This window comes from Pseudomicrostroma glucosiphilum (assembly GCF_003144135.1).
Source record: "Pseudomicrostroma glucosiphilum strain MCA 4718 unplaced genomic scaffold BCV69scaffold_3, whole genome shotgun sequence".
Taxonomy (NCBI): domain Eukaryota; kingdom Fungi; phylum Basidiomycota; class Exobasidiomycetes; order Microstromatales; family Microstromataceae; genus Microstroma; species Microstroma glucosiphilum.
Window position 1 is genome coordinate 249,323 of NW_020289915.1, and position 24,814 is coordinate 274,136.

Below are 24,814 nucleotides of genomic sequence, written 5' to 3' on the forward strand. Positions count from 1 at the left end.
CGGCCAAGCCACCACACCGCGCAGGCAGTCCAGTGGAGACACGCACAAGACTCAGCCAAGGCGGCGTTGGTCTTTGAGATTCCGAGCAGAGGCGCACTTCTTCTTCCCGAGGTCATCCTGTCACCTATACCAACTCACACACAATGTCCGCTCAGATCTTCGCAAACGAGGTCAGTAGAGTCGCAACGTATGGCACAAGAGGATCTTGACCATCAATTGACCGTACTGACGCCCTTGTAAACCCTTCGCAACTATACCTCTGCGCCTGACAGGGTTCACAAGAGCGATCCGAGTCTGCTCGACTCTCCTCGTTCGTAGGGGCCACCGCCCTTGCTGACCTGGTCAAGACCACACTCGGACCCAAGGGGATGTCAAAACTCATCCAGTCTGTGGGAACATCAGAGATCACAGTCACAAACGACGGCGCAACCATCCTCAAGTCCATCCCCCTTGACAATGCATCTGCAAAGATTCTAGTCTCCATCTCAAAGACCCAAGACGATGAAGTTGGAGATGGTACCACAACCGTCTGCGTACTGGCAGGAGAGCTCTTGAGGGAGGCAGAAAAGTTGATCGAGCAGAGGATTCACCCACAGACAATCGTAGAGGGGTACAGGTTGGCGAGCACTGCAGCACTGCAGGCATTGGACGAGGCTGCTCAGGATCATGGGTGAGTAGGAGCGGGGCATATAGGGGCGCTCAGCAGTGTAGCCTGTCAGACTGACACACAACGCTGCCATTGCATCGTGTTTCAGTACGGATGCCACAGCTTTCCGGAAAGACCTCATGAACATTGCACGCACAACGCTGTCTTCCAAGGTGCTGTCGGCCGACAAGGATTACTTTGCCAACCTCGCAGTAGATGCCGTATTGCGTCTCAAGGGCTCGACCAATCTCGAGAACATCCAAATCATCAAGAAGGTGGGAGGCAAATTGACAGACTCATACCTCGACGAAGGTTTCATCCTCGACAAGAAGATCGGTACAAATTGCCCCAAGCGCATGGAGAAGGCAAAGATCCTCATCGCCAATACCTCGATGGACACAGACAAGATCAAAGTCTTTGGAGCAAGAGTGAGGGTGGATGGTACTGGCAAGCTGGCCGAGTTAGAGCGGGCAGAAAGGGAAAAGATGAAGGCAAAGGTGGAGAGGATCAAGGCGCACGGCATCAACTGCTTCATCAACAGGCAGCTCATCTACAACTACCCAGAGTCTATCCTAGCAGACGCTGGGATCATGTCCATCGAACATGCCGACTTTGAGGGTGTGGAGAGGCTCAGTTTGGTGACTGGAGGAGAGATTGCATCGACTTTTGATCACCCTGAGCTGGTGAAGCTGGGCAAGTGTGATGTGATCGAAGAGGTCATCATTGGAGAAGACCGAGTGAGTAGCCGAAACGGGTATAGCAGAGCGAACTAAGCGACGGAAAGGTATACTGACTCTCCGGCGTCATTCTGGCCCCTTCTTTCAGCTGATCAAATTCTCAGGTGTAGCAGCTGGTGAGGCTTGCACTGTGGTCATTCGTGGTGCCACTACCCAAATGGTGGACGAGGCCGAGCGGTCTCTACACGATGCTCTGTGTGTGCTTTCGCAGACGGTCAAGGAGACCAGGACTGTGCTCGGAGGTGGATGTTCAGAGATGGCCATGAGCAAGAAGGTCGACGAGCTGGCGAGGAGGACGCCTGGCAAGCAGGCCATTGCCGTAGAGAGCTTCGCACGGGCTCTGAGGCAGGTGAGTTGTTGCGCAAGTGCGTGGGCTCAGTAGTGAGTTGTGGAAGCTGACCGCTGTACCTACCGGAATATCTTGCACCCACAGTTGCCTACAATTCTGGCGTCCAACGCAGGACTGGACTCGTCTGACCTGGTTGCGCGCCTACGCGCAGCACATCAAGAAGGCCAGACAGACGCCGGACTGAATTTGGACGAGGGCAAGGTGGCATCGATGCTGGAGCGTGGAGTGACAGAGAGCTACAAGCTGAAGAGGCAGGTGGTGTTGAGCGCCAGCGAGGCTAGCGAGTTGATTCTCAGGACGGACAGTATCCTCAAGGCTGCCCCCAGGAGGAGAGAGGCGCACTAGATGAGCTTTCTTGACGTTTGGCTGAGATGTTCGAGCAAAAGGGCAACGCGGTACGATGCATTTCTTGAATGGCACATTCCTCGTCCCACCAGTGTTTGGATGTGATTTGCAGTCTTGCTTCCCTTCATACCTTGCGTCCCAGATGCCTTTACAGAGTGTCACTGCTCAGCGCTTGTTCTCTTCTTCGCGCTGTATCCCACCTAGAAGTCTGCTGACGGCCTTGTCCGCCAATGTGCCGCATGGACTTGTGCCTGACACTGTTTCCAGGCAAAGGAGCAATCGAAAGTGACTTGCATTCAAGCAAAGCAGGCGCGACGTGACGCGGGCGCAAGTCCAAGTCGACGGCAAGTAATGACTTATAAGAAGTCGAATGGCTCTTTGTGATCATCCTTCTCCTCTCCTCTGCCAAATACTTCTCCCTGCGACTTGTGGCTGCTTATCCTTTCCCCTTCACTCCTTGCTTCCGGTGTCGCTAGTGTACCCGTACTACACACGAGCACAACCCTAGGGACGGCCGAGAACATGGATCCCCTCGGCCTCAGGTCGGATGACGGTACTCGCAATAGCAACCGCTTCCGGCACCGCGAGCGCCACGATGATGGAGATCACCGCCACGTCTCCCATCCAGGCTTCCATGATGTTGACTCACTCCCGGATCCCAACTTGCCCACCGCGGAGCACCGAAGTCACCCTCACGCGCTGAGTCACTTCCATATTCACGGACACGGTCACGGGCACGGTCATGGTGCGACTGTCGAAGTACAAGAGGGTGGCGGTGCAGACATTGCCCCCATCAGGAGATCAAGTCCTATTCCCATGACGAGCGCAGACTTGAGTACCTCTTCATCTCCACCTGCAGAGCCAAGCCCAAGTCCAGTAGCTACAGCTATCCCACTCATCGACCGTCCCCGTCCTCAACTCCACGCTGCAACCGCATACGTTCCCAGCTTGCCACTGACAAACATGTCTTCTGCCACTGGCCAGACGGACAGAACGCACAGGAGGCGCGATGATTCGGGTGACTCCTCGGAGAGGTTGCTGGGAACGAATGCTGCTAGCGTTGGGAAGGGGGGAGCATCACAGGCTCAAGGAAGGCAGAATGCTGTTGATGAACAGGCCATCTTTGAGCTTGCACATGCACGAAAGAAGAAGGGATCAGGTGAACATCAGCACATGGTAAGTTCCAGTCTGGCAGACGAGCAAGGTGATCAAGTGTCGACAAGGTCGTCGAGTCTGAACCTTCTTCTTTACTGTCGTCTCTCCTCACAGAAAGTCATGGATGACCAAGACCCTATCCAGCTCAAGCATCTCTTCAAACGACCCGTCGTTCGCCAGTGGCTCTACAATGGCAACTACTACCGAGAGAAGGACGAGCGCCAGTCCTCTCGCTTCGAGCTCTTCTCAGACCTGCTCTTCGTGGGCGTCGTTCACCAACTCGCCGATGGCTTGGCCGAAGAGGGAGCAGCTACTGCCTTGAATGTGGCGAAGTTTGTCCTAGTCTTCTACCCAGCCTTCTCCATCTGGTCCGACATGAGGCGACAACTCAACATGAGCGGTACGGACGACTGTTTCCAGCGTTTGTACGTACTGGTGATCATGCTCATCCTCGTCGGCTACACTTCCAATGCCGCGGGAATTCTGATCTTCCCAGCACACGCAGGGACGATTCTGATGTCTCACAATCAAGAACTCGGGGCCGATGGTAGTGTCAGTGCTGCAGATGCCCTGACGGCTGAGTCTGGCGGAATCGATGCCAAAAGAGCCGTGGCTCTCGCTGCCGAATACGGGTTGCGATCCTTGAGCCGACGTGCTGAAGAAGGTGGTCACTCCGAGAGGCCAGTCCTCGTCGAGGCCATTGGCAACACAGGCTACTGGTTCGCCGAAGGCTACCACCGAGCCGTCTACTCGTCTATCGCCTTCTACTTGAGTGCCAAGGTGCTCAAGCTCATGGTGCACTTCGTGTACGGCCTAATGTTGCCCAAGTTTCGCACCGCACTCTGGGTCGAGATGGTACCCATCTTCTTGCTGGCTTGCACCTACCTCCCGCTCGCCTTCATATACAACCCGGGATGGATCTGCGCAATCATCGTCGCGGGGATTATCATCGACCTGTTCAGCAAGTATCTCATCAATGGGCTCTTGCAGCGCGTGCATCGCTACTACAAGCGCAAGGGCAAGCCGATTTTTATTCCTGCCCAGAGTGTGGAACATATTGCGGAGAGGACAGGTGAGTGGTGCCGTCTTCACTGCCTTCGAAACGATTTCTACCTCCTACTGACGCATCCTTCACTGCCTCTTCACAGTGCTGTTTGTCGTCTTGGTCACCGGCGAGTGCATCTTGAACTCGACCTTTGTTGCGACGCACGAGCATTACGGATTGTCGACGCAGTTGCTGCGGGCCTCGTTGAGTGTCATCAATAGCTTCTATCTCGTCTGGATCTACTTTGACTGTGAGTAGCCCTCAGATCGTAGACGGTAATAGTTGCAGTGCCTTGTTGACCTTCCTCGCTGACCTGCTCTTGCGCCTTCAGGTGATGCGTCCCGCACCTTCCTTCACGCACTTCGAGTCAACCCTTGGTCAGCAATCACCTTTTCACTGCTGCACTATCCCCTCTGCGCAGCTCTCATTCTTCTCTCGTCTTCAATTCCGCGACTTGTCAAGAATTCGTCGTCGGAGATGGGCTACCGATGGTTCTACGCTGCCAGCATGTCCGTCGCGATGCTCTGCATGGCTATCATCGGCCTCTTGCACCGCAACCTCGACATAGCAGGCAGCGCGTATTGGTCTCAGCGGGCTAGAATTGCCTTCCGCTTGGTCTGTTCGGCCGGTTTCGCCCTGCTGCCTCTGGGAGGTGAGGATTGGAACAATCTCGAGTTTCTGCTTGCGTACAATATCATCCTCGGTCTGCTGGTCTTCAGCGAGACTGCGGGCAAGCTGGGCGTCGTTGGCAGGAAGTTTGACCAGGCCAAGGCAGACGCCTACTATGCGGCTCTGAAGAGCGATAGCGCTGATCCGGAAGAGAAGCGATCAGCCGAGGAGGTCTTCAAGGCACTCCAGGAAGGGCTGGAGGCTAGTGCATCGAGCCAGGAGGCGCATGCTGATCTCAAGCGCCTAAGCGATGTCCACTTTTCACCGCTCCGGATGGATATGCGGCAACATTTCTCTTCTGGACCACCACAGAGCCTGCACGGTATACTGGAAGAGGGGAAAAGTCAGGATCAAACTGTGAGCACCTCCCAGTACCCACCTCAGCCGCAGGGGCAATTCCACACTCTTCGCTCCCGCGCCAGCATCATCTCTCAAACTGCCGCCGAACTGGGTAAGAAGGTAGACGAAGCCATCAATCCTCACACTTCTCGAGTGAAGCTGAGCAAGAAGGACGTCTGGCACCCGTATGAGGATTTGATGGGTGATGAGAGGGGAGATGAAGATGTTGGCGTGGAGGGCGAATTGGGTCAGATGGAGGTCAAGGAGAGGATGGACGCGGGGCAGAGGTGGGCTCTTGTGGCCAACTGAGAAGGTCGTATGAGCGGGCTCGTTGGATGCCTAGGCCATGAAAACTGGACATGGTAGCGTCTTGCAGACTTTGATAAGGGGTCATACACACCTCGGCCTCCTCTTTGTCTATCATCGGCTCCTTCCCGTCAGTAGCTTGTTTCCCTTTCACCGTGGCCCAATGTCGAGTGTCCTGTAGAGATGTTATGACACTTGACCACACCTCTTTGATCGGCGTGGATCAGAAGGACTGACGGTCCCCTCACAAAAGCGAAGGCAGGCATGGAACCTACTCTGAGACCTGCACCCAGATTTCGTCGGGTGGAGGTGGTGTGGCTCCGCCCTGGTCCGCTTTCCGCTGCGAGGTGCCAAAGCTTCTTGAACTTGTCCCCACTTTCTGGTCCTCGTACACCTCATCACATCTTCATTGCCTCGCTCGTATCCAGCTGCTAGTACCCTTGAGTCTCGTTGTGGAGACAGAGCCTGCGTCGGAATGTCAGCACCTCTACGCGACCCGTACGCCGAGCCCTCCTCCTCCTCCTCTTCTTCGCGTCCCGGACCCTCCCTCTCACTCGGCCTACCCCGCTCCAAGGGCGGTCGGCCTACACTACTCAACAAAACTTCTTCCTCCAACGGCAAAAGCAGCAGGGGGGAAGGAGCTGATGGAGAGGAAGCTCAGCCAGCTCTCAGTGGGGCGGAGCTGCGCCGGAAGTACGAAGATGACTCGATTAGGGGCACGGATGGGGATGCGTTAGGGAGTCGGTTGAGCGCTCTACAGGCGGGGTACTTCGCTTCTGCTACAAGTCAGCAAGACAATGGGATTGCTGGTGGGAGCTCAGCAGGAGCAAGAAGAGCGGGGCAAGACAGAGAAACAGACATCTGGTCGGCTCTGTTCAGCGGAGGAGGAGGTGCAGCGCCAATGCCTCCTCCCTCTCATACGAATGGGCCTGCGAGCGCTAGTGGTAGCTCATCTCACGCTGGACCGGGCGGGAGCACCCTTAGCAGCCTTCCTCGCCACCTTGGCCCGCCGCCGGTAACGAGACGACCGCCGATCATCAACATTGGCACTTACCTTAGGTGCGAAATGATCGATCGGTTGGTAGAGGACTTTTTACTTGCTGACGCAGAGGGGGCGAGGGACGGGACGAGTGCGAGGAAGGGTAAAGGTAGACAGATCATCAGTGTAGGAGCGGGGAGCGATGCTCGCTACTGGCGTATCATGGTGAGCTGCTCCGTGTCGGATCCTATGGCCGTTCACCCGCTGACCTAGACGTGTTGCCCATTCGAGCCGACCAGTCGAACAGCCGCTTAGCGCCGCACCTCTCTCACTACCTCGAGCTAGACTTTCCCCAAATAGTCACCAAGAAGCTCGCATCAATCCAGCGCTTCCCCCGCCTGCAAGAGCATCTGCATCCCGCTTCCCCTCTAGACCCGCAGGCGCAGGCAGAGTCCTCTTCAGGCAACTCTGAAGGCCCAGCTCTGCATACACAGAAGTATACTCTACAGAGCTGTGATCTCCGCGCTCTCTCAGGTTCCTCCCCTGGAGCACAAGCAGAGTCTCTTCTCGCCTCTCTTGATCCAGACACGCCCACGCTGATCCTCGCAGAGTGCGTTCTGGCATACATGCCTCCCGAAGCCTCTGTTCAGCTACTCAAGCGGATAGCCAGTAAGATTGAGTATGGGTCAGAGGTGCGCGGCATCTGCTACGAGATGTGCGTTGCGGGTGATGATGGTGGGGAAGGAGGAGATGTGCTTGGAGAGGGCTCTGTCCAACAGCAGACGAGGGAAAAGCAGCAGCAGAAGCAGATGCAGTCAGAGGGGTCTGGGGATGTGAGCAAGTTTGGGAAGGTCATGCTGGCCAACCTCGAGGTGAGAAATGGTTATGAGCATGCATCACACCTTTCCATATGCTCTGACTGACATGCTCACATACTGCTGAATGTCCAGACCCGCGGTCTCTCCCTGCAAGGCGCCCGTGCCTTTCCCACCCCACTCTCTCACGCCAACCGCTTCCGAGCGGCCTTCACACCCTCACACCGAATCCACGCAAGCAGTGCAGGTGTCGGCTCCACCAGTGGCACTGTCACTGGTCTGAGCGGTACAGTGATAGCAGGTGCCTCCTCGCTCCGTCAGATTTGGCGCTCCCTCCCACCGCAGGAGCGCGAGCGGCTTAGTCGTGTCGAAGGGCTGGATGAGGTCGAGGAGCTGGAATTGCTGCTTAGTTGCTATTCTCTCAGCTGGGCTACGAGGAAGGTTTGATGCTCGAAAGGTGTTGCAGAGGCAAGAGGAAACGGCTGAGAGGACATGTCGCGGGGTGTGAGATGATCAACTCACTGCAGAAGAGGAGCACCTCGATGGTATCAGTCAATTGTGAAGGAATATGAAGTACATTCGAGACCAGTATCTTCTACAATTGCCCATTTGCGATGCAATATCTGTACCATCAGAGGCGCTCCAAAGCCTCAACACGGCTGATCATCTCTCGAAGTTGCTCTCGCAGCTTGCAGATCACCAAACCATCGACGGGCGCCAGGAGTCGACGCGCAGGTGGAATGGGCTTCTCTGCCCCTGCTGCCACTGGCCCTACGTGCAAAGCACCTCCTGTGCCAGGATCCTTACCCGCTTCACTCTTGACAACATCCGAGCCTGTCTCTCCGCCTTCTCGCGTCTGTCGTCCACTCTTTACGACACTTTCCTCTGCAGCAGCTCTCTCCTCACCCCCGCCCACGGCCATCTTATAAACCCTTCCCATCCCCTTTTCCAAATCTGACAGTTCCAATCGAATGGCTAGCAGAGCGATCCGGCGAGCATTCTCCTTGCTGGGACGATAGCCACCGATTTTAATCTCCAGACCGCCCACGACCCCATCTACCGAACTTGATCCAGAGGCCGTACCTGTGGTAGCGCCAGCGATGGCACCATCCCCACTGCTGCTGCTTGCAGAGGATGAGAAGCCATCCCGCAAGATGCGCACTGCGCGAGCGTAGATCTGTAGTGCTAGCGAGATAAGGAGGGAAGCATTAAAGGCTGCGTGAGATGGAGCGGACGCACTGCCTGCCTCTGAGCCAGCAGCGGCGCCGCAACAGGTGGGACACGAAGCTGAACAGGCGCACGAGTCTGAGATGGCTCGCGAGGCAGAGAGGGTGAGGTGCAGCGAGGGAATAGGCGTCTTCCTATCGCCTTGTAGCTGGCTCCCCTCTGCGTCTGTCGAGGCGTCGAGGTCGTCTTCGTACGGAGAGGGGGAAATGGGAAGAGGATGACCCAACGTTCGACGAACGCCCAGGAGGCAGACGGAAGATTCGCACAGACAGGTGCAGCCTGTGCCGGATGGGTTGGGCACGCAATGCACTCGAGGCTGGGTGTGTGTATTGTTCACTGTAGCCTCTTTGGAGGACGAAGAGCTGACTGCATGAAGGTCATGGTTTTCGCTGTCGAGGCCGCCAATCTTCGCCTGCTCTTCTCGTTCGCTCTCAGGCTGCTCGCGAGGGTCGCAGCAGCAATTTTCCGCTCCTGTTTTCGGACATGGCCCGCTGGGCTTCTCATTGACCGACGCAGGAGGCTCCACCGGCTTGACGAGCTCCTCACCATTTGACTTGGAGCAGCACGACTTGACGACGGGGGGCGCGAGAACTTGAGATGGTGGCGTCGCTTGCTTTGCCAGGGCTGTCTTCTTCGAGCAGCAGCTTCCTTTACTTGCTGTCGTATCACTTTGTGTCGGCTCTCGTGAGCTGGTGATATGTAGCCCGCCATTGGCATGAGTGACCGAGGCTGCGTCCTGATGAGCAGTGCCGCTACTCCAGCTACTCTCCTGACGGTGTGTGAAGCCACGTTGCGAGTTGTCAACGGCAGCATTAGCTGTCTCTTTGCTCACACTGCCGACCCCGGCCCCGCCCATCAGATTGGCGTCTAGTCCCAAATCCCACCAGCTGAAGTCACTAGGTACTGCGTAGCTTACCCCTTCGTCAAGGATGGAGACTTGTTCTTGGTTGGTGTACTGCTGCGACCCCTGATATGATATTCGTCGAGATGGAGCGAAAGGAGGAACGTCTGGCTCGGGTTGGGAGTAGAGGGGCATGCCATCACTGTCGAGGGAGTCCTGGCCAAGGAAAGCCGCGGAACGTTGCAGTGGTGGGTACGACACGCCGTTCTGCCTGGACCGTATCTGACCCTTTGGCAACATGTTCGCTGTCAGACCGTCGGCAGGCTTGATCTCCACACGATCCAGCGAATCCAGGAAGGCTGCCATCTCCAGGGTCGCCAGAGGTGAGTCCATGAGATGGCTGTGAGACACCGACGAAGCCGCAAATGATGAGGGTTGCTGCTGTGTCTCGAGTGACATGCCGTTAGCCTGGGGTACCGCTGGTGTCTGGTTATCGCTCGTCACGCTAGGATATGTGCTGGAGTAAAGAGGAGCATGTAGCTCATCCAGCGGGACACTGTAGTATGCCTGCGAGCCGGCATCGGAGTAGCCTTTAGTGTGACTTCCACCTCCATTGAAAGCACTAGTCTCCTGCTGTCGTTGCCGTTGTTGCTGGTCTACAGCGTACTGTAGTGCTGCGAATGGCTGTAAGGAAGAGGGAGGTGATAGGACATAGCCGTTGCCTGCCGCCTGAAATGGAGACTCTGAGGAGAGATCATCGAAGACTGAGGGAGACGCCGGCTTCTCATCGCTTTCCCTAGCCACCTTTCGCTTCTTGACTGGGCAGACGGAGCCTTTTGGCCTTCCTATGGGAGCTCGCGTCGCTGAAGAATGTCAAGAAGGACTACGTTAGCACCGTGGCTCCGACCTTCAGCTCTGCATTCACCTGTCACAATACTCACAATAATGGCAAATTGTCTTCTCCCTTGAGCACCTCTCACAGCCGCCCTCAGCCATCGATCTCCCATCACATTTGAGCTTCCGGGTACGACAGCTATCGCATGATGTCCGAGGCGGGAGGTGCTCATTTGCAGCAGGCTTCTCCGGCTTAGTCTTTTTCCTCCCCCTCTTGCTACCCGAAGGCTGCGGAGACGAAGGTGATGAGGAGCCTGCAGATGAGCTGAGAGTATCGTAATGTTGGAGCGGAGAGCCACCGAAGGGAGTAGAAGCAGGCAGGAGGGCGGGCATCGCGTCACCGGTAGGCGGACGGGAGAGCCACGGGAGTAGATATGGTCCGAGGCCTGCTCGGAGACTTTTTCCTGGCGGTAGCACAGGCGCTTCTGTCGATCTGAGACTGCCGACGATGCAGTAGTGACACAGACTGAGACAACGTGTCTAGGGTTGAGCTTGGGGAGGTGCGCTCAGGTGTAGGTAGACGATGTCGTCGATCCTCGGTGGGTTTGAGGGAAAAGAAGAGCAAAGGTCCGCTGAGGCGTCAAGCGGAAGAGTCGCTGCCTGCATGGCTCACTTCCGATGCTCATTGCGTATCCCCGTTCACACCACCATCGCCATCACCACAGATACCATGGTCATGTCAGCGCCCCGCCTCGCTGAAGCATCAACGAGCTCAGTACAACAGCCTACTGTGACTGTACAGCGACTACCTTCAAGCTCGGCATACGCTGTCCCAACACGGCAGCTCGCTGGCGAAGTAGAGGGCAAGCACACAGAAGTCGTCATTCAAGAATATCATGATCGCACATTCGTCGTCGTCACTCAGCTCGGCAGGGTGGGAATCGTGGTCAGTGTGAATCATAAATGGGCGAAAGAGCGTAAGCTCCATGCCCAATAAGCTCAATAAGCACGCTCGCTGACTGCCTAGCTCTCCCCACCTCCAGATGCAAGCCTCCCTCCCAGCAGACACGCCCTACATCCCCTACTCCTCTTCTTCCACCTCCTCTACCTCCAACTACGACTTTGACTATCCCGACTCGGACTCAGAGTCCGAACAGCGCCCCAATGAACATGCAAATGGTGCAGCCGCAGCTGCAGGGGCACCTCCAACCTTCACGCTCCCTACCATCAATCCCTCCCTCGTGCATACCGCCCTGCTCGGCACGCCTCCCCCGGGTCAGGCAGCCCTCTACTCTCTGTATGTCTCCTCCATTCACGGTCTCTTGCGTTCTTCTTCCACTGCGGGAGGAGGAGGAGAAGAGGATGTCAAGGATCTGAGACCAGTAGTGGTGGGATTGGGATTGGGATTGGGATTGGGATTGGGAGGACAGGGTGAGCAGGAGGAAGAGGTGGACGTAATGGCGGAAGAGGAGAGGGGACGATTTGTTGGTGTTCTCGAGCTGGTCAGGCGGTGCAGGGAAGTCTCAAGTAGGGCAGGGGAACAACACACAACATAAGAGCGGCGATGCTTGCGTAAAATCACCACACTCTACTGCGACGACAGACGAATTGTTCCATTTTTGCATTGTATGCGAACCCTCTAGGTATTGCGGTGCGGTACGACAGACGAGCATTCTAGAACTTGTAGATCTGGTCCTGCTGGTATCCGGCATCGGCAAGCAGACCCTTGAGCTCTCCCTGGCTACCCTTGGGGCCCTTTCCACCACTGATGGCCTCCACTTGAGGGGGAGGACCTGAATAGAATTACCACACAAGTCGAGGAGCGTCAGTTCATTGCCCCCTCCACTATTCTTTGGCACACCTCTACTCACCACAGATGAAGAGCTTGATCTTGTCGGCCTTGCCCGGGGCGGGCATGTGCTCGCTGATGATCTCTGGTGTGACGTAGCCAGTGAAGCCGTTGAATCCCTTTGGCAGCTGATCCAGTCCGTAAACGATCTTGAAGCGAGAGTCGTTCTTCTGCAGGTCATCAAACTTCTCACGGAGGAGAATATCGGCCTCGCTCTTGTTTGTGTACACCAGGGTGACCTTGGTCTTGTCGGACTTGTCATTGGCAATGGCCTGGATCACCTGCCACATGGGGGTAATTCCGGTACCACCGGCAATCATGCCCAGCTCTTCAAACTCGTTGGCCTTGTAGGGGAACTTGGGAATGGGACCCTTGATGGCGAGGCTGTCTCCTGGCTTCAGGGAGTGGATGTGCTCGGTCATAGCTCCACCCGGCTGCACAATGATGACGAGGAAGGGGTCAGTACAGTCGCTAATGACGCATGCTGCTGTGATGTTCTGTTATCCCACTCACGTATTTCTTAATCAGGAAGTCAATGTGGCCCTTGGTCTCTGGGGAGGTAACAGGGGTGTATGGCCTGATAACGGGCTTGCCATCCTTGTCCTTTGGTCCATCGCCGGAACCCTTGGTGACGACAGCAGAGGCGAGAGTGAGTCCAGAGGGAGCATTGTCAGGGATGTCAAAGACGAAACTGCAAGGAAGGAAGAGATTTGTGGGTCAGTACATAGAGCGTGCAGTATTGCCGCTGACGCTTCCATCTACCCACGTGGAGGAGTCGTGGTTGTAAGGGATGACCTCCTTGAGCTTGAAGTCGATGAACTTCTCCTTGCTCAAGGCTCCACTGACGCTGGTGGGGCTCAGTGCCTCCTTCACATCCTTTCCGCTGACCTTTGGCGGCGAGCCATTGAGGCCACCCAGACCCCAGTAGGCTCCCAGACCGGCGATACCACCCAGGCCGAGCCAGAGGGGAAGGTTGCTAGAGCCGCCAGAAGAAGGTGCTGTCGCGTAGCTCCGCACAGAGGGGCGCACAGAGGAGCGGGCAGCCGAGAAGAGCGACGAGGTAACTGCGGGGTTGGCACGAATCATGGTGTCGATGTGCGGCTTTGAGGTGAGGAATGGTAGTCCAGAGTAGAGTGTTGCACGAAGGTGATTCATTCCCACAGGTGCCCAGCCCACCAATCGCACCATCCGAGCGCATTGACGTAATGCCTTCGCGCGGAGATCCAACTCCCGTGGCCGTTCCGAAGATCTGACTAGCCGATGCTGCTATGGTACAGCCTACGGCCACCTAAACACTCAGGGCCGAATGCCACCCAAGGGCAGCAAGCGCAAAGCAGCAGACCGAGCTCCAGATGCTGCCCCAGCTGGCGAAGCCGCGAGCAGGCGTAGCACCAGGCATGCTGCCAAAGCGGTGAAGCAGGAGGAAAGCGACGACGCGTCCGCACGGGGCAACAAGAAGGCGCAGCAGCAGGTCGCTCGCGGCAATGAGGGAGCCGGCAAGGAAAAGGTTGAAGCTGCATCGACTCTCAAGAGCGAGAACGTTGATGACGACAAAACATCTTCGACACGAACAGGAGGATACCCAACCACGCCCGACGGTCACTACTTCCTCGTTCGCTGCCGCCTTTGGCGCTGCGCCGACCCCTCCCTTCCTGCTGAGAAGCGCTCCGAGCTGCAAAAGGTGCTGATGACCGCCCGTAGGAATCTCACCGGTCGTATTACAGACGCAAAAGTCAGAGAGGAGGCGAGGCAGGAAGTGCAACGAACAAAGGTCGCATTGGGTGAGAGAGGCGACGTCTGGTGGGATGAGGGAGAGGTCGCAGACAGGAAGATGGTGTGGAATACAGGGTATAAGGATTGGTGGGAGGGTCTGAGCGAAGGGGACAGGAAGGGACAAAGGAAGAGCAAGTAGAGTACAAAGCATGTCGACTGAACCATGTCCCATATCGGAGCTGAGCGCAACCTTCAGCCGGCTGCCTCCTCCATCTCATACCACTCATCAAGAGTCCAGCACTTCTCGCTGCCTCGGAACCCTTTACACACCCAATACACCTCACGACTCTCCTTTCTTGAGCCTGGAGGCTTTTCTGTCTTCACGGTCTCGAAAGCTCCGCCCTTAATAGCGCCGCTCTGCTCTTCGACACTGGCCCGTTTCTTCCCAGAAGAGGCAGAGTACTGGAGCATCCTCCTCCGAAAGGCTTCGGCTTCTGGGGATGGAAAGATCTTGAGGACGAGGAAGGAGGAAGGAGAAGCGACAAGATGCCGTTGTGCGAAGTGATAGAGGTGATGGAGGAGCGACAAAGACAGAGCGCCGTCTCGCAGAGAAGATCCGGTGGTATTGGCTGTGACAGGTATTGGGGCAATCGCGTTCAGGACATTGAGGTTGAGCGGCCGCTTGTCAACTATACTCACCCAGCATGTCGCTCAGAATGACATCAACTTTGTCATCTATTGCTTCCTCTCCTCCTTGCGAGCGATGCAGCCTGACTCGTTCGGCCAATTCTTTCTTGACATCCTCGCTCTCAAAGTCGCCTTGAATGAAGTTGACGCCAGGTAAAGCCTGTACGCTGGGATGAAGCGGCAGAAGGTCGAGGGCAAAGATGGGCGGACGACGAACGACTCCTTCCTCTGCTTGTCCCTCTGTACTGCTCTCGACGGAAGAGCTAGAGTTGCGCAGCAACCTGAGCGCCATCTGTGTCCATCCTCCAGGTGCTGCCCCCAGATCGAGGATGACTCTTTCTCGCCCCCTCCCTTTGCCCTTGCGCGGTGCGAGGAAGTGATGCTTCTCCTCTAGTTGAAAAAGCTTGAAGGCAGACCTGGAAACGAACTTTTCGCCAGGTAGATCATCCTGCGATGATGATGATGGCAGGGCGAGTGAGGAGGCGTGGGATTGCGATGTGCGGGCCAGCACATAAGGATCGGATGATTGGCGCGAGGTATCTGAAAAGGGTGTAGACCAGCTCGATCAGCAAGAAGGACAGAGAGAACAGCCTCAGCACCAAAGCCACTCACATCTAGAAGTGGAAGCCGATTTTTTCTTTGCGAGACAAACAGCGTCTGTGGTGAAGTTTCGGGCTGCTCCGGCAAGGGCCCTGCTTGCAACTTGGGTGGCTTGTGAGCAAGCGAGGCTGAACGAGGTGGACGCAAGAGCAGGCGCTTGCACGACGGCAACGCAGCCCCAAGCTCCCACAGCAGCCGTGTACATGGTACGAGGTCTGCTGCGTATATTCACAAGGCTGTCTACCGGACGCTTCTTGATATGAGTGACTATGATGAAAGCTGTGACATGCTACCAAACAAAGAAGATCTTGTACCGCATCTTCCTGCGTCGGAGCACTAAATTCCCCGCGACGTGCATTGGCCAACTGATGCGAGCCACGGCGAGTCGGCAACACCCACCGCGACGTCGGGGTCCACATTCCGTACCAACTGCACCATCATCATATTTTGACCTTGACCTCTCATCGCTGTCGAGGGCTTCAGTGGCAGCGGTGCAAGGCTACAGAAGCCAGGAGCAGGGATCATGGCTACTACATACCCTCCGGTGTCTTCGTCGTCAACGTCGTCCGCACCCCTACATCCTCATCACTCCCTGGGCCGGTCATCTGAAGACTCGTTCGACTCGGACCAAGATGTCGAGGCTAGTGCATACGACAGAGGGTTAGAAGCCAAAGAAGCTCCACTATATGATGAAGAAGATCCATATCCAGGAGCGGAGATAGCAGCAGCAACATCCACTCCGTCCACAGCTAAGACATCTGCTACGCAGTCGGGCAGCCAAGCTAGGGGTCATCGTAGATCCTCATCAGCAGCTGTGGCTGGCGATCCGCTCTCTCTTGATGCAACCTCCAGCGGCTTCAGACACGATAGAAGTAGAGCTGAGATGAACCGTCTCATGGGAAAGCCAGGAAGAATTAGGTCCAAGGAGGACTTCGGCAAGAGGGCAGTTGTCATTGGGTGCTTAATTGCTAGTTGGTGTGAGTACTTGAGCTTTGGGACAGCGACTGCGCCGGAGTCCTACTGATGCCGTCATCTCTCACGACCCTTCAAGATACTTTCTCAACGCTCATCAGTGTGTACAACAAGTGGATGTGAGTAGCTCAACCTTCCCCTCTGAGGCTCGTATGTGATCTGAACGACCCGCGCCCGGCCTTTGCTCCCTCAGGTTTGATCCGAAGGAGCGCAATTTCCCATACCCGGTATTTGTCACATCTTTACATATGCTGGCTCAGTTCTCTATCGCATCAAGCCTGATACTGCTGCTCGATCGGACAGGCAGACTGCAGCTGGTGCCCCGCACGCCAGAGGGCAGGAGGCGGCGGCCTAGTGGTAGGGATTGGATGTGAGTTTCATGAGCGACAGTACGGCTCAGTGACAGAAAGTGCTTAACGTATTGTTCTGCTATCATACCACTCTTACTGTAGCTCGAAGGTCGTTCCCTGTGCGCTGGCGAGCGCGCTAGACATTGGCCTCTCCAACACCTCCCTCAAGTCCATTTCACTGACTCTGTACACAATGTGCAAGTCGTCAAACCTCGTCTTCGTTTTGGCCTTTGCCTTCTTGTTCGGACTGGAGCGGATACGGTGGAATCTTGTCGGCGTAATCACGGTCATCACGATTGGGGTGAGTACAGAGAGAAGCGTGACGGTCTCATCATTCCTTGTCTGAATCTTCGAGCCGCCGTCGCACATCTGCGCATTTCTCTACCAGGTCATCATGATGGTCGCAGCAGAGACGGAGCTGGTACTCATCGGCGCCATCCAAGTCCTTCTCGCCTCCATGATGGGCGGTCTCCGATGGGCCCTGACCCAGATGCTCCTCGAGAAGGAGAAGCTGGGCATGAACAATCCCGTGGCTGCCATATTTTGGCTCTGTCCAATTATGGCCGTCCTTCTCTTCTTCACCGGGCCCATGGTGGAAGATTGGAGGGCAATGTGGAACTCTCCCGAGCTGGCCGGCGGATTTGCTCGGACGTTGAAGACGTTCCTCCTCTTTCTTGCACCTGGTGTCCTCGCCTTTTGTATGAGTCTGAGCGAGTATGCGTGAGTACGGCTCAGCCACGTATTAGATCAAACACATGACCTGGCTGCTGACGATTATACCTACCTGACTCTCCTGAAACAGACTAATACAAAGGACTTCCGTCGTCACTCTGTCCGTCGCAGGTATCCTCAAGGAGATTCTCACCGTCCTCATCGCCTCTTCCATCTTCGACGACCGTCTTACCCCAGTCAACATCACCGGCCTCTGCATCGCCATCAGCGGCATTGCAGCCTACAACTACATCAAGTACAAGGGCCTCAATGACGAAGACGGTGGAGGTGTGAGAGAAGGCGGAGCGCCAGGAGAAGGGTACGAGCGGGCGGCTACGACGGAGCAAGAGTGGGAGAGGAGCGGACGAGTCGCCAGCGGTGGCAGAGAGGGATTCATTGATGGTGAAGAGGGCGATCCGGACTCTTCTGAGGTGCTCTTCGAGAGGCCGGAAGATTCTGCCCTACCCAATGCTGCCTCGTCGGCCTTTCCCAAGAAGGGGCTAAGACCGGGCTCGCATAGTGGTACTGGGCTCGAGGAAGGGTATTCGCTCTCCTCATCGCCAGCGCAACATCCTCTTGCGAGTATGGCACAGAGTGAAGAGGAGAAAAGACGTGAGAGGAGAGAGGAAGCGGCGCGCCGCAAGAGACGGGAAGAGGCTGATATGGATGGGTGGGATAATAGTGGTGAGTCGATACCCCGGAGAGGGTGCTGTCGAAGCGCTACAGTTCGCGCTGCTGACATTCGCTTCTTGCTGCCTACATTTCATTAGGCTTTCAGACCTCGGGGAACGGTCTCCACTACGCGGATGGTGATGACGAGGAAGAAGATGGAGCATTGGACTCGCGTAGATGACGAGACTTGTAGTCGGTATCTAGTACGCATCTGTCCAGCTTGTCGATTTTCTGATGCGCAAATCTATACAATTGTATTCTCGCTGCAGATACAGCGATATGTATGCTCTACACGTCCTGTGTGGTGTCGATTTGGTATTTGCAAAAGCCTCTCTACGTGATCCCTACTCCGCCGGGCTGCTCGACTCGGCAATGGTGGCCGTCTCACCCAATGCCCACCTCCTGATATCCACCACCTCCACCTCGTCCACTCCCTTGTCCCTGCACCACTTCTGCAGAACGCCCTCTACTTTTTCCTCACCCTCGACTGCGACTCCCGCCGAGGGAAGGAGCATGAGGAAGGGTTGCGAGTAGAGGGCGGTGGATGGTGCGCCTGGTGCTTCTTCAAGCCCTTCTGCTCCGGCAGGGGCACGGATGGATGTGGTCTCCATTCCTGCAGCTTGACGAGCGAGAGATCGTCCGAGTGCGCGAATCGTCTTTGTCATCTCCTCGGAGGAAGGAGCAGGGGAGGCTGCATTACCCGTGAGACCACGGTAGCGCGTGAGAAGGAGGGAGGCTACCTTTCCCGCCGAGGTGGAGAAGGCTGCTGCGCCTTGCGTCACGGGCGTGCCCGCACCGCCGTGTGCAAAGGAAGAAACGACGTACGTCTCGTCGATGGATTGGGACCGTCTTGGGTCGCTTGAGAGGGGAGGGAGAGAGGTAGAGATGCTCGAGGCACGGGCGAGGGTGATCTTCTCCCCCAGACGAGAGACCATATCCACAATTGCATCCTGCACTGTCCTGGGACGCGTAGAAGATTTGGCTGCATCTGGCGAGCTGGTCAACACAGGAAAGCTGAGGAACTCCTGCAGGGGAAGGTCGATGAGCTTTGGTGTTGAGCTGCCTTCCGTTGCGGTAGAGGAAGAGACACCCTGGGCCAAATCAGGGAAGAGAGCAGCAGTATGACTAAGGTCCTGCACGAGCTGATTGAAGACTTCATTGCGGGCTACAAAGTCTGTTTCGCAATTCAGCTCCACAAGTCCAGCTCGGGGCGGAGGAGTAGGCATGGAAGAAGACGAAGAAGAGGACGAAGACGAAGCTCCCGTTGCTCCTAATCCATCGGCAAGGATGCAGATGCCGACCATGCCTTCCTTTGCCTCTCTCAAAGCCACTTTTTCTGCTTTTTTTGCACCACTCTTCTGCCTGTCGTCCTCTAGCCATGTCAGAGCAGCAGACAAGTCTTCTTGACCTGCGGCGTTGAACGTGGCGAGAAGAGCTTCCTTGGCCTTGATCATCGAGGTGCCGGGTACGGCTTTACGGATTGCGCTGATGCCTGACATGGAGACCTTCTTTGCATCGGCGGAGGAGCATGGTGAGGCATGAAAGGAGCGCAAGAGAGTGGGCAAAGCGGAAGCTGTAGATGAGGACGACGACGAAGATGCGACTGCTCGAGTCAGAGAGCGTAGGGGAAGGCGTGTGAAGCTCATGGTGACTGCCTTGTTAGTAATACCCGGTCAGGAAGAAGTCGCCTCTGTCAATCGTCCTTTTTTCGCAGCTGCCCTGTGCCACTTCCGTCGCGTCGGACTTCGAATTCCGACGGACGGATACGAGCGAAGGACACTTGAAAGTTCAGACCAATGACCCCTGACGAGCCCTGACTGACAGAGTAGACCATATCTTCAAGCAAGACCTTGCACTGCTGAATACATCTGGTCAGGTCCGCGAGGCTGCACCTTCACCCTCATCATCATATTCTCACCATGACAGTCAGTACAGAAGCGCCCACGTAGAGCATGGTGGCTCACACGACACCAATAGGCTGGCTGACCTTCCTCGACCCTTACCCCTATCTTGCCTGTACACCACTTCCAGAAGCTTGCCTTGCAGATCAAGGCGCAAATGGAGAATGTGAAGGACCTTCGTCCATCTACAGATGACTATATACTGATGGTCAAGACAAAGTGCATCTCGTGTCGTGAGGAACATCCTAGGTTGGTGGGAATCAAGCCTGGGTCCGAGCTGGAGATGACCAAGCAGGGGGCGAGGGGCACGACGGATTTGGTGATGAAGTGCCAGGTGAGTCGGTTGGGATACAGAGGAGATCCAAGTCAGGCTACGTGACAGTAGACTGAGCAGCCTAGATCCTACCTCACACTCTACGAATACCAGTTCTGCAAGAGGGAGTCGTCTGCAAGTGAGTACACCAGGAGCCAAACAGAGAGTGAAGCTGTGAAGCCCCTCCCTCTTACACCCTTGCCCCATATCTTTTGCCATCTTGCCAGAGTTCGAAGAGCCAACACCAAAGACCCCCTGGTGGAGGCCGTATAGCATGTCGGAGGATGGAGTGGCAGAGTGGCAGACGCTGTGTGTGGTAGATGCTCGTGGTATGGACTTGGTGGGGTGGGAGGCAGAGGTGAGTGAACGAGATTGTAGAAGGGATGTCCTCAGATCGCTGACCATGTGCTCGTTGCTGTGACTCTCAGGGTACGTGGGCTTGCACCGCGTCAGAGTCGGGCACAAAGTTCGAAGAGGTGGAGTTCGACGATGGCACCGAGTGGACCGACTACGACGAGAAGGGCGAGGTGCCGGTGAGCATCATGGAGCTCGAGGGGCGGTGGGTGAGAGCTTGAGCAGAGGGTGTGTCATGCATTCACTCTCTGCCACATCATATCCGTCTTTCCAAGACTGTTGGTCTGCGTATCTGTCTCCTTGCGGCGTGTGTGTGTTTCACTCTCCTCTGCGTCACGCCTGTGCGAGTCGCGAGTCGAAGGCCCGAGCGTTCCGCTGCTGTGAGGCGTATTTGGCCCTGGCTGTGTTGCTTCTCGGCCATCGTCCTTTACTTCACCTTGTCTCCTCCTTAGACCACTGGTCACATCCCTCGTACCTTGGGGGCCATGTCCCTCTTGCATCAGTCGTCGCCACTCGAGGTGACTGTCACCCCTGCCCAGTCGTCCTTTTTCGCCGGCGAGGAGCTCAGGTGTCTCATCACATTCACCAATCGAAACATACCCGTTCCAGCATCGCAGCCTCTTCCTTCCACTTCACGCTTCCCAGGATCCCTCGACGCATCCTTCTCGCGAGATAGACGGACCATCAGCGATGCAGAGGCGGTCACTTCCACACCTCCTCCAAAGGGTCACGTGAAGAGTCAGAGCTTTGACATACGCTCTGCCCCTGCACGCAACGGCAAACAGAGACAAACGAGTAGCGGAACAGGCATTAGAGAGGAAGGGGAGGAGGATGGTGAAGCTGCAATCGACTACGACCTCGCAGGCAATGTACTGCCCACACGCAAGAGAGTCATTGGGAAGCATGCGTTGCCGTCTAGACTACCGTCTGCTGGCAGAGCTGCGTTTGAGAAGAAGCATACAAAGTCTGCCAGTGTAGCCGCCCTTCCCAATCCTACAGCAACATCTTCCCCTGCGCAAGCGCCAAATCCTCGCAACAAAGCAGCCATAGGGTTGGGTTATCCGAGCACTGCTGGCTCAGGGCCCAGCGCGAACACCCTAGGGGCATCGCGGCCTGTACCGGGAGCATCAGACACAGGTTAGTACGTTGAAGCAGCGCAGAGAGCCAAGGAGGTGGTGTCTGACAGTGCCAATCCTTCACATGAGCAGTGAATTCGAGAGGTAATACACGCCGCCTGTCCACCTCGATACAGGCCGATCATCCTCATTCTCGCAAGAAGTCTGTGATACAGGTACAACACGAGGATCTAAGTGCAGCCTTTGAGCTTTCTAATGGGGCGCAGGGCTCACGCTTGGGAAAGGGTGGGCAGGCTGCTTTTGGTGATGACACGACAATACCAGGAGCGTATGACATGACTCCTAGCCAGAGCAGGGACACTTCCCTTTCGGAGAATGCTTTCTACGGCCTGGGGCGGAACGACACTATGGAGAGCGTCGTACGCGATCAGCTCACTAGCTGGAGTCATGGAGGAGCGCCTCCGAGTCGTAGACCGAGCGCTTCGAACGTCTCCAGCAGCCCTCAAGTACCCGATATCGCTACTGGCTCCAGTCCCCTCTTCCCCCAGCGCGGTACTGCTGCTCCTGGTACGGAGACTGTTCTCTGGTCCTTTGCCCAGTTCTCAGGGTCGTACGAAGTAGACGAGTCCCTCATCAAGCCGGGCGAATTCGAAGAGGTCAAGCGGCGTCTGGCCTTTGGAGACGCTCTATCGGCAAGTGGCACATCAGCACCGCGAGCTATCGGAGGAGGTGATCTTGGTCATGACGAGAATGGGGATGCTGCTGCAGCTAAGGGGTGGGCAGCCTACCTTCGCAACGCGCTCGGTGGAGCAGAGGGAGGGCAAGCTGCTTCGAGCAGGCATCGAAGAACTGGATCGACGATGTTGGAGGTCAGGCAGAAGACCATGGCTAGCAAGACTATCCCAACTTTTAGCTCCCCTCCCTCCATCGTGGCAGTTGACTTGAACCTCTTGCCTGGCGAGAGCAAGACGTACAGCTTCACGATGCAGCTGCCTACCGATCTTCCTCCCTCCTACTTTGGTAAGGCGATCAAGTTCACGTACGAACTCGTCATAGGCACCAATCGAGTTGACTCTCGCAAAATCGCAGCTAAGGCAGGCAATCAACGCAGTCGGCTGATCAAGATACCCCTGCGTATATACAATCATGTGAACATCGCCGGTGCTAGAGCCTTCTTTGACCTCACGAATCCTGTCATCCTTTTGCGAGATACTGCAAAGATCAGGGAGGAGGATTCGGACCTGAAGTCCACAGAGGCAAAGCGGAGAGCGGAAGAGATGGTCAAGCAGATGTCGAGTGACTCTGCACAAGGTGTCCGAAGGCAAGAACGAGGTGGTGAGTCTGTCGAGATTGCCAAGGCGTCGTTGGCAACGCCTTTCGCTGACTGTTTCGCTCCTACTACTGACGACGTACAGAACGCAGCCGTCGAGATCTTCAGCTCTACGCACGCTCCCTGCTAGCATCTTGCGAGGGTGGTGCAGAGGCTGCAGATGGAGTAACTACTCTCGAGACGGAGATGAAACATCTCATAGCCAGTCCTCCGCAGACGCTACGGCAACTCGAGGGCAAGACTGCCGCCAATGGCGCCTCGGTACCACTGAGAAGAAATTCCAGCGTGTCGGCCGCTGGCGAGGAGGAAGCCCCTGAGTCTTGCAAGAGCGCTATTGAGGTGCTGACACGAAACTCTCAGAAGGGTAAGTGGGACGAGGTGGGACTATGAGGTGGACACTAGACTGGTCGCTGACCCGATCTCTTTCGCGATTTCAGTCTCCTACGACATCTCCAAAGATGGCGCGGTTGCGGCGGTGCTGACGCTAGTGAAGAGCAAGTACCGATTGGGCGATTCCATCCTGGGCGTAGTCAACATCAACAGAGTAGGCGCAGTAGCTCGAGTCGTCAGAGTGAGTATGAGCCCAAATGAGCCCATAGCGAAGCACGACGGGCACCGCTGATCAGCACCGCTCTTCTCTTCTTCTTGTCCAGCTTGCCGCTGTCCTCGAGAGCTACGAGGAAGTGGAAGCAAGTCTAGGCACTATGACTGCCGGGCGGATGCAGAAGGCGACTCGTAAAATTCATGCAGAGCACCATGACAACACCCTCGACGCAGGGCAAGCTAGCTTCTCGTTACCTATACCCAGTGGCGCGACGCCTGACTTTTCGACTAGTGGAGGTGAGTAGATGTTACCCGGACACTGCTCGCCCCGTCATTTGGTCACAACTGACATTGTGCTACCTTCCCTCCCTCTTCGTTTCTCCTCGCCAGTCAAACTTCACTGGACTGTCCGTCTCTCCTTCCTGACCCAAGTGGCCGAGCACACCAGTAAATCTGCTCCCCGTCCGCTCCCACCTCCTCACCTCCACCCAAGCTCCGAGGAGGACGGCTTTTCCCTCTACCACTCTCGATATCGAGCCATACCTAGGCTGAGCGGGCCGATCGGGTCGCTCTTTCCTCCTTCAACTGACGACAATCGAAATAAAGAGAGCAAGGGAGGCGAGGAAGAGGATGCACTGAGGGAGAACTTTGGGAGGGACGTCAAGCTAGAGATAGTTGAGTGTGCAGTAGCCGTGACCGTCCTGCCGAACAGTACGAGCTTCAAGCCGAGCCCGGTAAGCTTTGCTGCTTAGCCCAGCCTGGCCTGGCCTAGCAAGAGGGAAAAGGGGGAAAGGCTAAAGGGTTGGATTGAACCTACAGAGTAGAAGGGGCGGGGAAGAGGTTTGGGCGCGCCTGCGTAGGATCTTCTCTCTGTCACTTCGCAAAGCTGTGCATCGCACTTCCCATATCCAGTGCATAATGTTATCACCATCCTCATCCTCTCTGCCCTCTTCCCCTTACATGGAAGCTGCGGGCAAAAAGTAGCGTCTGTAGCTGGCGTGGCGTGGCGTGACGTGGTCGCTCATGAGGGCTACCGGAGCCGAGCGGTGACGGGGTGTCGTGGTGAGATGCGGACCCTTTACTCGATGTCCCGACCAGCAACCCACGCAGGCTCTAGACCCTGCCAAGCAGCGTCGACGGGGGCACTGCAGGGTGCTAAGGTCCTGAGGAATCAGAATTTGCATCCGCTTTCCCTACCTCGGGCAAGCGCAGGTGAAGTGGAGTGGAGTGGAGTGCGAGGAGACGCGGAAGCAGAAGCTGAAGCTGAAGCAGATTTGCACGGGCATTGGAGCAGTGTGAAGAGAGATACCTAGATGCATTGTCGGAAACAGTTTCGTTGGACCCTTGAGAGAGAGGGTGGAGTGACTCTTGGCGCTGTCGACAGGAAAAGGGGGATGGGGTAAAAGTCACTTTTGCTCGATGGTAGGACGCTCTGGACTTGTACTCGTACTCAAAA

General features: G+C 56.1%; 12 protein-coding genes across 12 annotated transcripts; 8 read left to right on the plus strand and 4 right to left on the minus strand.

Annotated features, from left to right (window-relative positions):
* Positions 1–94: 94 nt before the first annotated feature.
* On the plus strand, positions 95–2,373 carry BCV69DRAFT_281178 (hypothetical protein). The gene is made up of 5 exons (XM_025491882.1): positions 95–170; positions 273–670; positions 756–1,383; positions 1,472–1,732; positions 1,817–2,373. Exons 1-5 carry the CDS (start codon positions 144–146, stop codon positions 2,075–2,077), a joined length of 1,575 nt encoding a protein of 524 aa, XP_025349333.1. The 5' UTR covers positions 95–143; the 3' UTR covers positions 2,078–2,373.
* A 979-nt stretch (positions 2,374–3,352) lies between these two features.
* BCV69DRAFT_267382 (hypothetical protein) lies at positions 3,353–5,835 on the plus strand (the record flags this gene model as incomplete). Its single annotated transcript, XM_025490828.1, has 5 exons — positions 3,353–3,782; positions 3,840–4,304; positions 4,381–4,527; positions 4,609–5,151; positions 5,410–5,835. 5 exons carry the CDS (start codon positions 3,353–3,355, stop codon positions 5,592–5,594), a joined length of 1,770 nt encoding a protein of 589 aa, XP_025349334.1. The 3' UTR covers positions 5,595–5,835.
* BCV69DRAFT_281180 (S-adenosyl-L-methionine-dependent methyltransferase) lies at positions 5,831–8,022 on the plus strand. The gene is made up of 3 exons (XM_025491883.1): positions 5,831–6,795; positions 6,870–7,442; positions 7,521–8,022. Exons 1-3 carry the CDS (start codon positions 6,067–6,069, stop codon positions 7,830–7,832), a joined length of 1,614 nt encoding a protein of 537 aa, XP_025349335.1. The 5' UTR covers positions 5,831–6,066; the 3' UTR covers positions 7,833–8,022.
* BCV69DRAFT_297477 (hypothetical protein) lies at positions 8,017–10,680 on the minus strand (the record flags this gene model as incomplete). Its single annotated transcript, XM_025494118.1, has 2 exons — positions 8,017–10,316; positions 10,395–10,680. The coding sequence occupies 2 exons, from the start codon at positions 10,678–10,680 to the stop codon at positions 8,017–8,019; spliced, it is 2,586 nt and encodes an 861-aa protein (XP_025349336.1).
* Positions 10,681–10,800: 120 nt separating this feature from the next.
* BCV69DRAFT_281182 (hypothetical protein) lies at positions 10,801–12,143 on the plus strand. Its single transcript, XM_025491884.1, has 3 exons — positions 10,801–10,886; positions 11,013–11,233; positions 11,331–12,143. Exons 1-3 carry the CDS (start codon positions 10,871–10,873, stop codon positions 11,841–11,843), a joined length of 750 nt encoding a protein of 249 aa, XP_025349337.1. The 5' UTR covers positions 10,801–10,870; the 3' UTR covers positions 11,844–12,143.
* BCV69DRAFT_281183 (ferredoxin reductase-like protein) lies at positions 11,878–13,253 on the minus strand. Its single transcript, XM_025491885.1, has 4 exons — positions 12,903–13,253; positions 12,650–12,827; positions 12,159–12,570; positions 11,878–12,080 (listed from the first exon to the last, which is right to left on the minus strand). The coding sequence occupies exons 1-4, from the start codon at positions 13,220–13,222 to the stop codon at positions 11,962–11,964; spliced, it is 1,029 nt and encodes a 342-aa protein (XP_025349338.1). The 5' UTR covers positions 13,223–13,253; the 3' UTR covers positions 11,878–11,961.
* A 189-nt stretch (positions 13,254–13,442) lies between these two features.
* Positions 13,443–14,048, plus strand: BCV69DRAFT_297480 (hypothetical protein; the record flags this gene model as incomplete). The annotated part of the gene is made up of 1 exon (XM_025494119.1): positions 13,443–14,048. One exon carries the CDS (start codon positions 13,443–13,445, stop codon positions 14,046–14,048), a length of 606 nt encoding a protein of 201 aa, XP_025349339.1.
* A 53-nt stretch (positions 14,049–14,101) lies between these two features.
* BCV69DRAFT_297481 (FtsJ-domain-containing protein) lies at positions 14,102–15,341 on the minus strand (the record flags this gene model as incomplete). Its single annotated transcript, XM_025494120.1, has 3 exons — positions 14,102–14,478; positions 14,549–15,076; positions 15,149–15,341. 3 exons carry the CDS (start codon positions 15,339–15,341, stop codon positions 14,102–14,104), a joined length of 1,098 nt encoding a protein of 365 aa, XP_025349340.1.
* Positions 15,342–15,556: 215 nt separating this feature from the next.
* On the plus strand, positions 15,557–18,211 carry BCV69DRAFT_281185 (TPT-domain-containing protein). The gene is made up of 7 exons (XM_025491886.1): positions 15,557–16,113; positions 16,188–16,227; positions 16,302–16,478; positions 16,561–16,759; positions 16,847–17,178; positions 17,261–17,853; positions 17,940–18,211. Exons 1-7 carry the CDS (start codon positions 15,660–15,662, stop codon positions 18,020–18,022), a joined length of 1,878 nt encoding a protein of 625 aa, XP_025349341.1. The 5' UTR covers positions 15,557–15,659; the 3' UTR covers positions 18,023–18,211.
* On the minus strand, positions 18,186–19,487 carry BCV69DRAFT_267389 (hypothetical protein; the record flags this gene model as incomplete). The annotated part of the gene is made up of 1 exon (XM_025490829.1): positions 18,186–19,487. One exon carries the CDS (start codon positions 19,485–19,487, stop codon positions 18,186–18,188), a length of 1,302 nt encoding a protein of 433 aa, XP_025349342.1.
* Positions 19,488–19,653: 166 nt separating this feature from the next.
* Positions 19,654–20,685, plus strand: BCV69DRAFT_281186 (DUF866-domain-containing protein). The gene is made up of 5 exons (XM_025491887.1): positions 19,654–19,766; positions 19,873–20,076; positions 20,170–20,194; positions 20,283–20,413; positions 20,484–20,685. The coding sequence occupies exons 1-5, from the start codon at positions 19,761–19,763 to the stop codon at positions 20,628–20,630; spliced, it is 513 nt and encodes a 170-aa protein (XP_025349343.1). The 5' UTR covers positions 19,654–19,760; the 3' UTR covers positions 20,631–20,685.
* Positions 20,686–20,831: 146 nt separating this feature from the next.
* On the plus strand, positions 20,832–24,302 carry BCV69DRAFT_281189 (Rgp1-domain-containing protein). Its single transcript, XM_025491888.1, has 6 exons — positions 20,832–21,546; positions 21,618–22,820; positions 22,901–23,179; positions 23,253–23,386; positions 23,469–23,655; positions 23,749–24,302. The coding sequence occupies exons 1-6, from the start codon at positions 20,895–20,897 to the stop codon at positions 24,108–24,110; spliced, it is 2,817 nt and encodes a 938-aa protein (XP_025349344.1). The 5' UTR covers positions 20,832–20,894; the 3' UTR covers positions 24,111–24,302.
* The last annotated feature ends 512 nt before the right edge of the window (positions 24,303–24,814 follow it).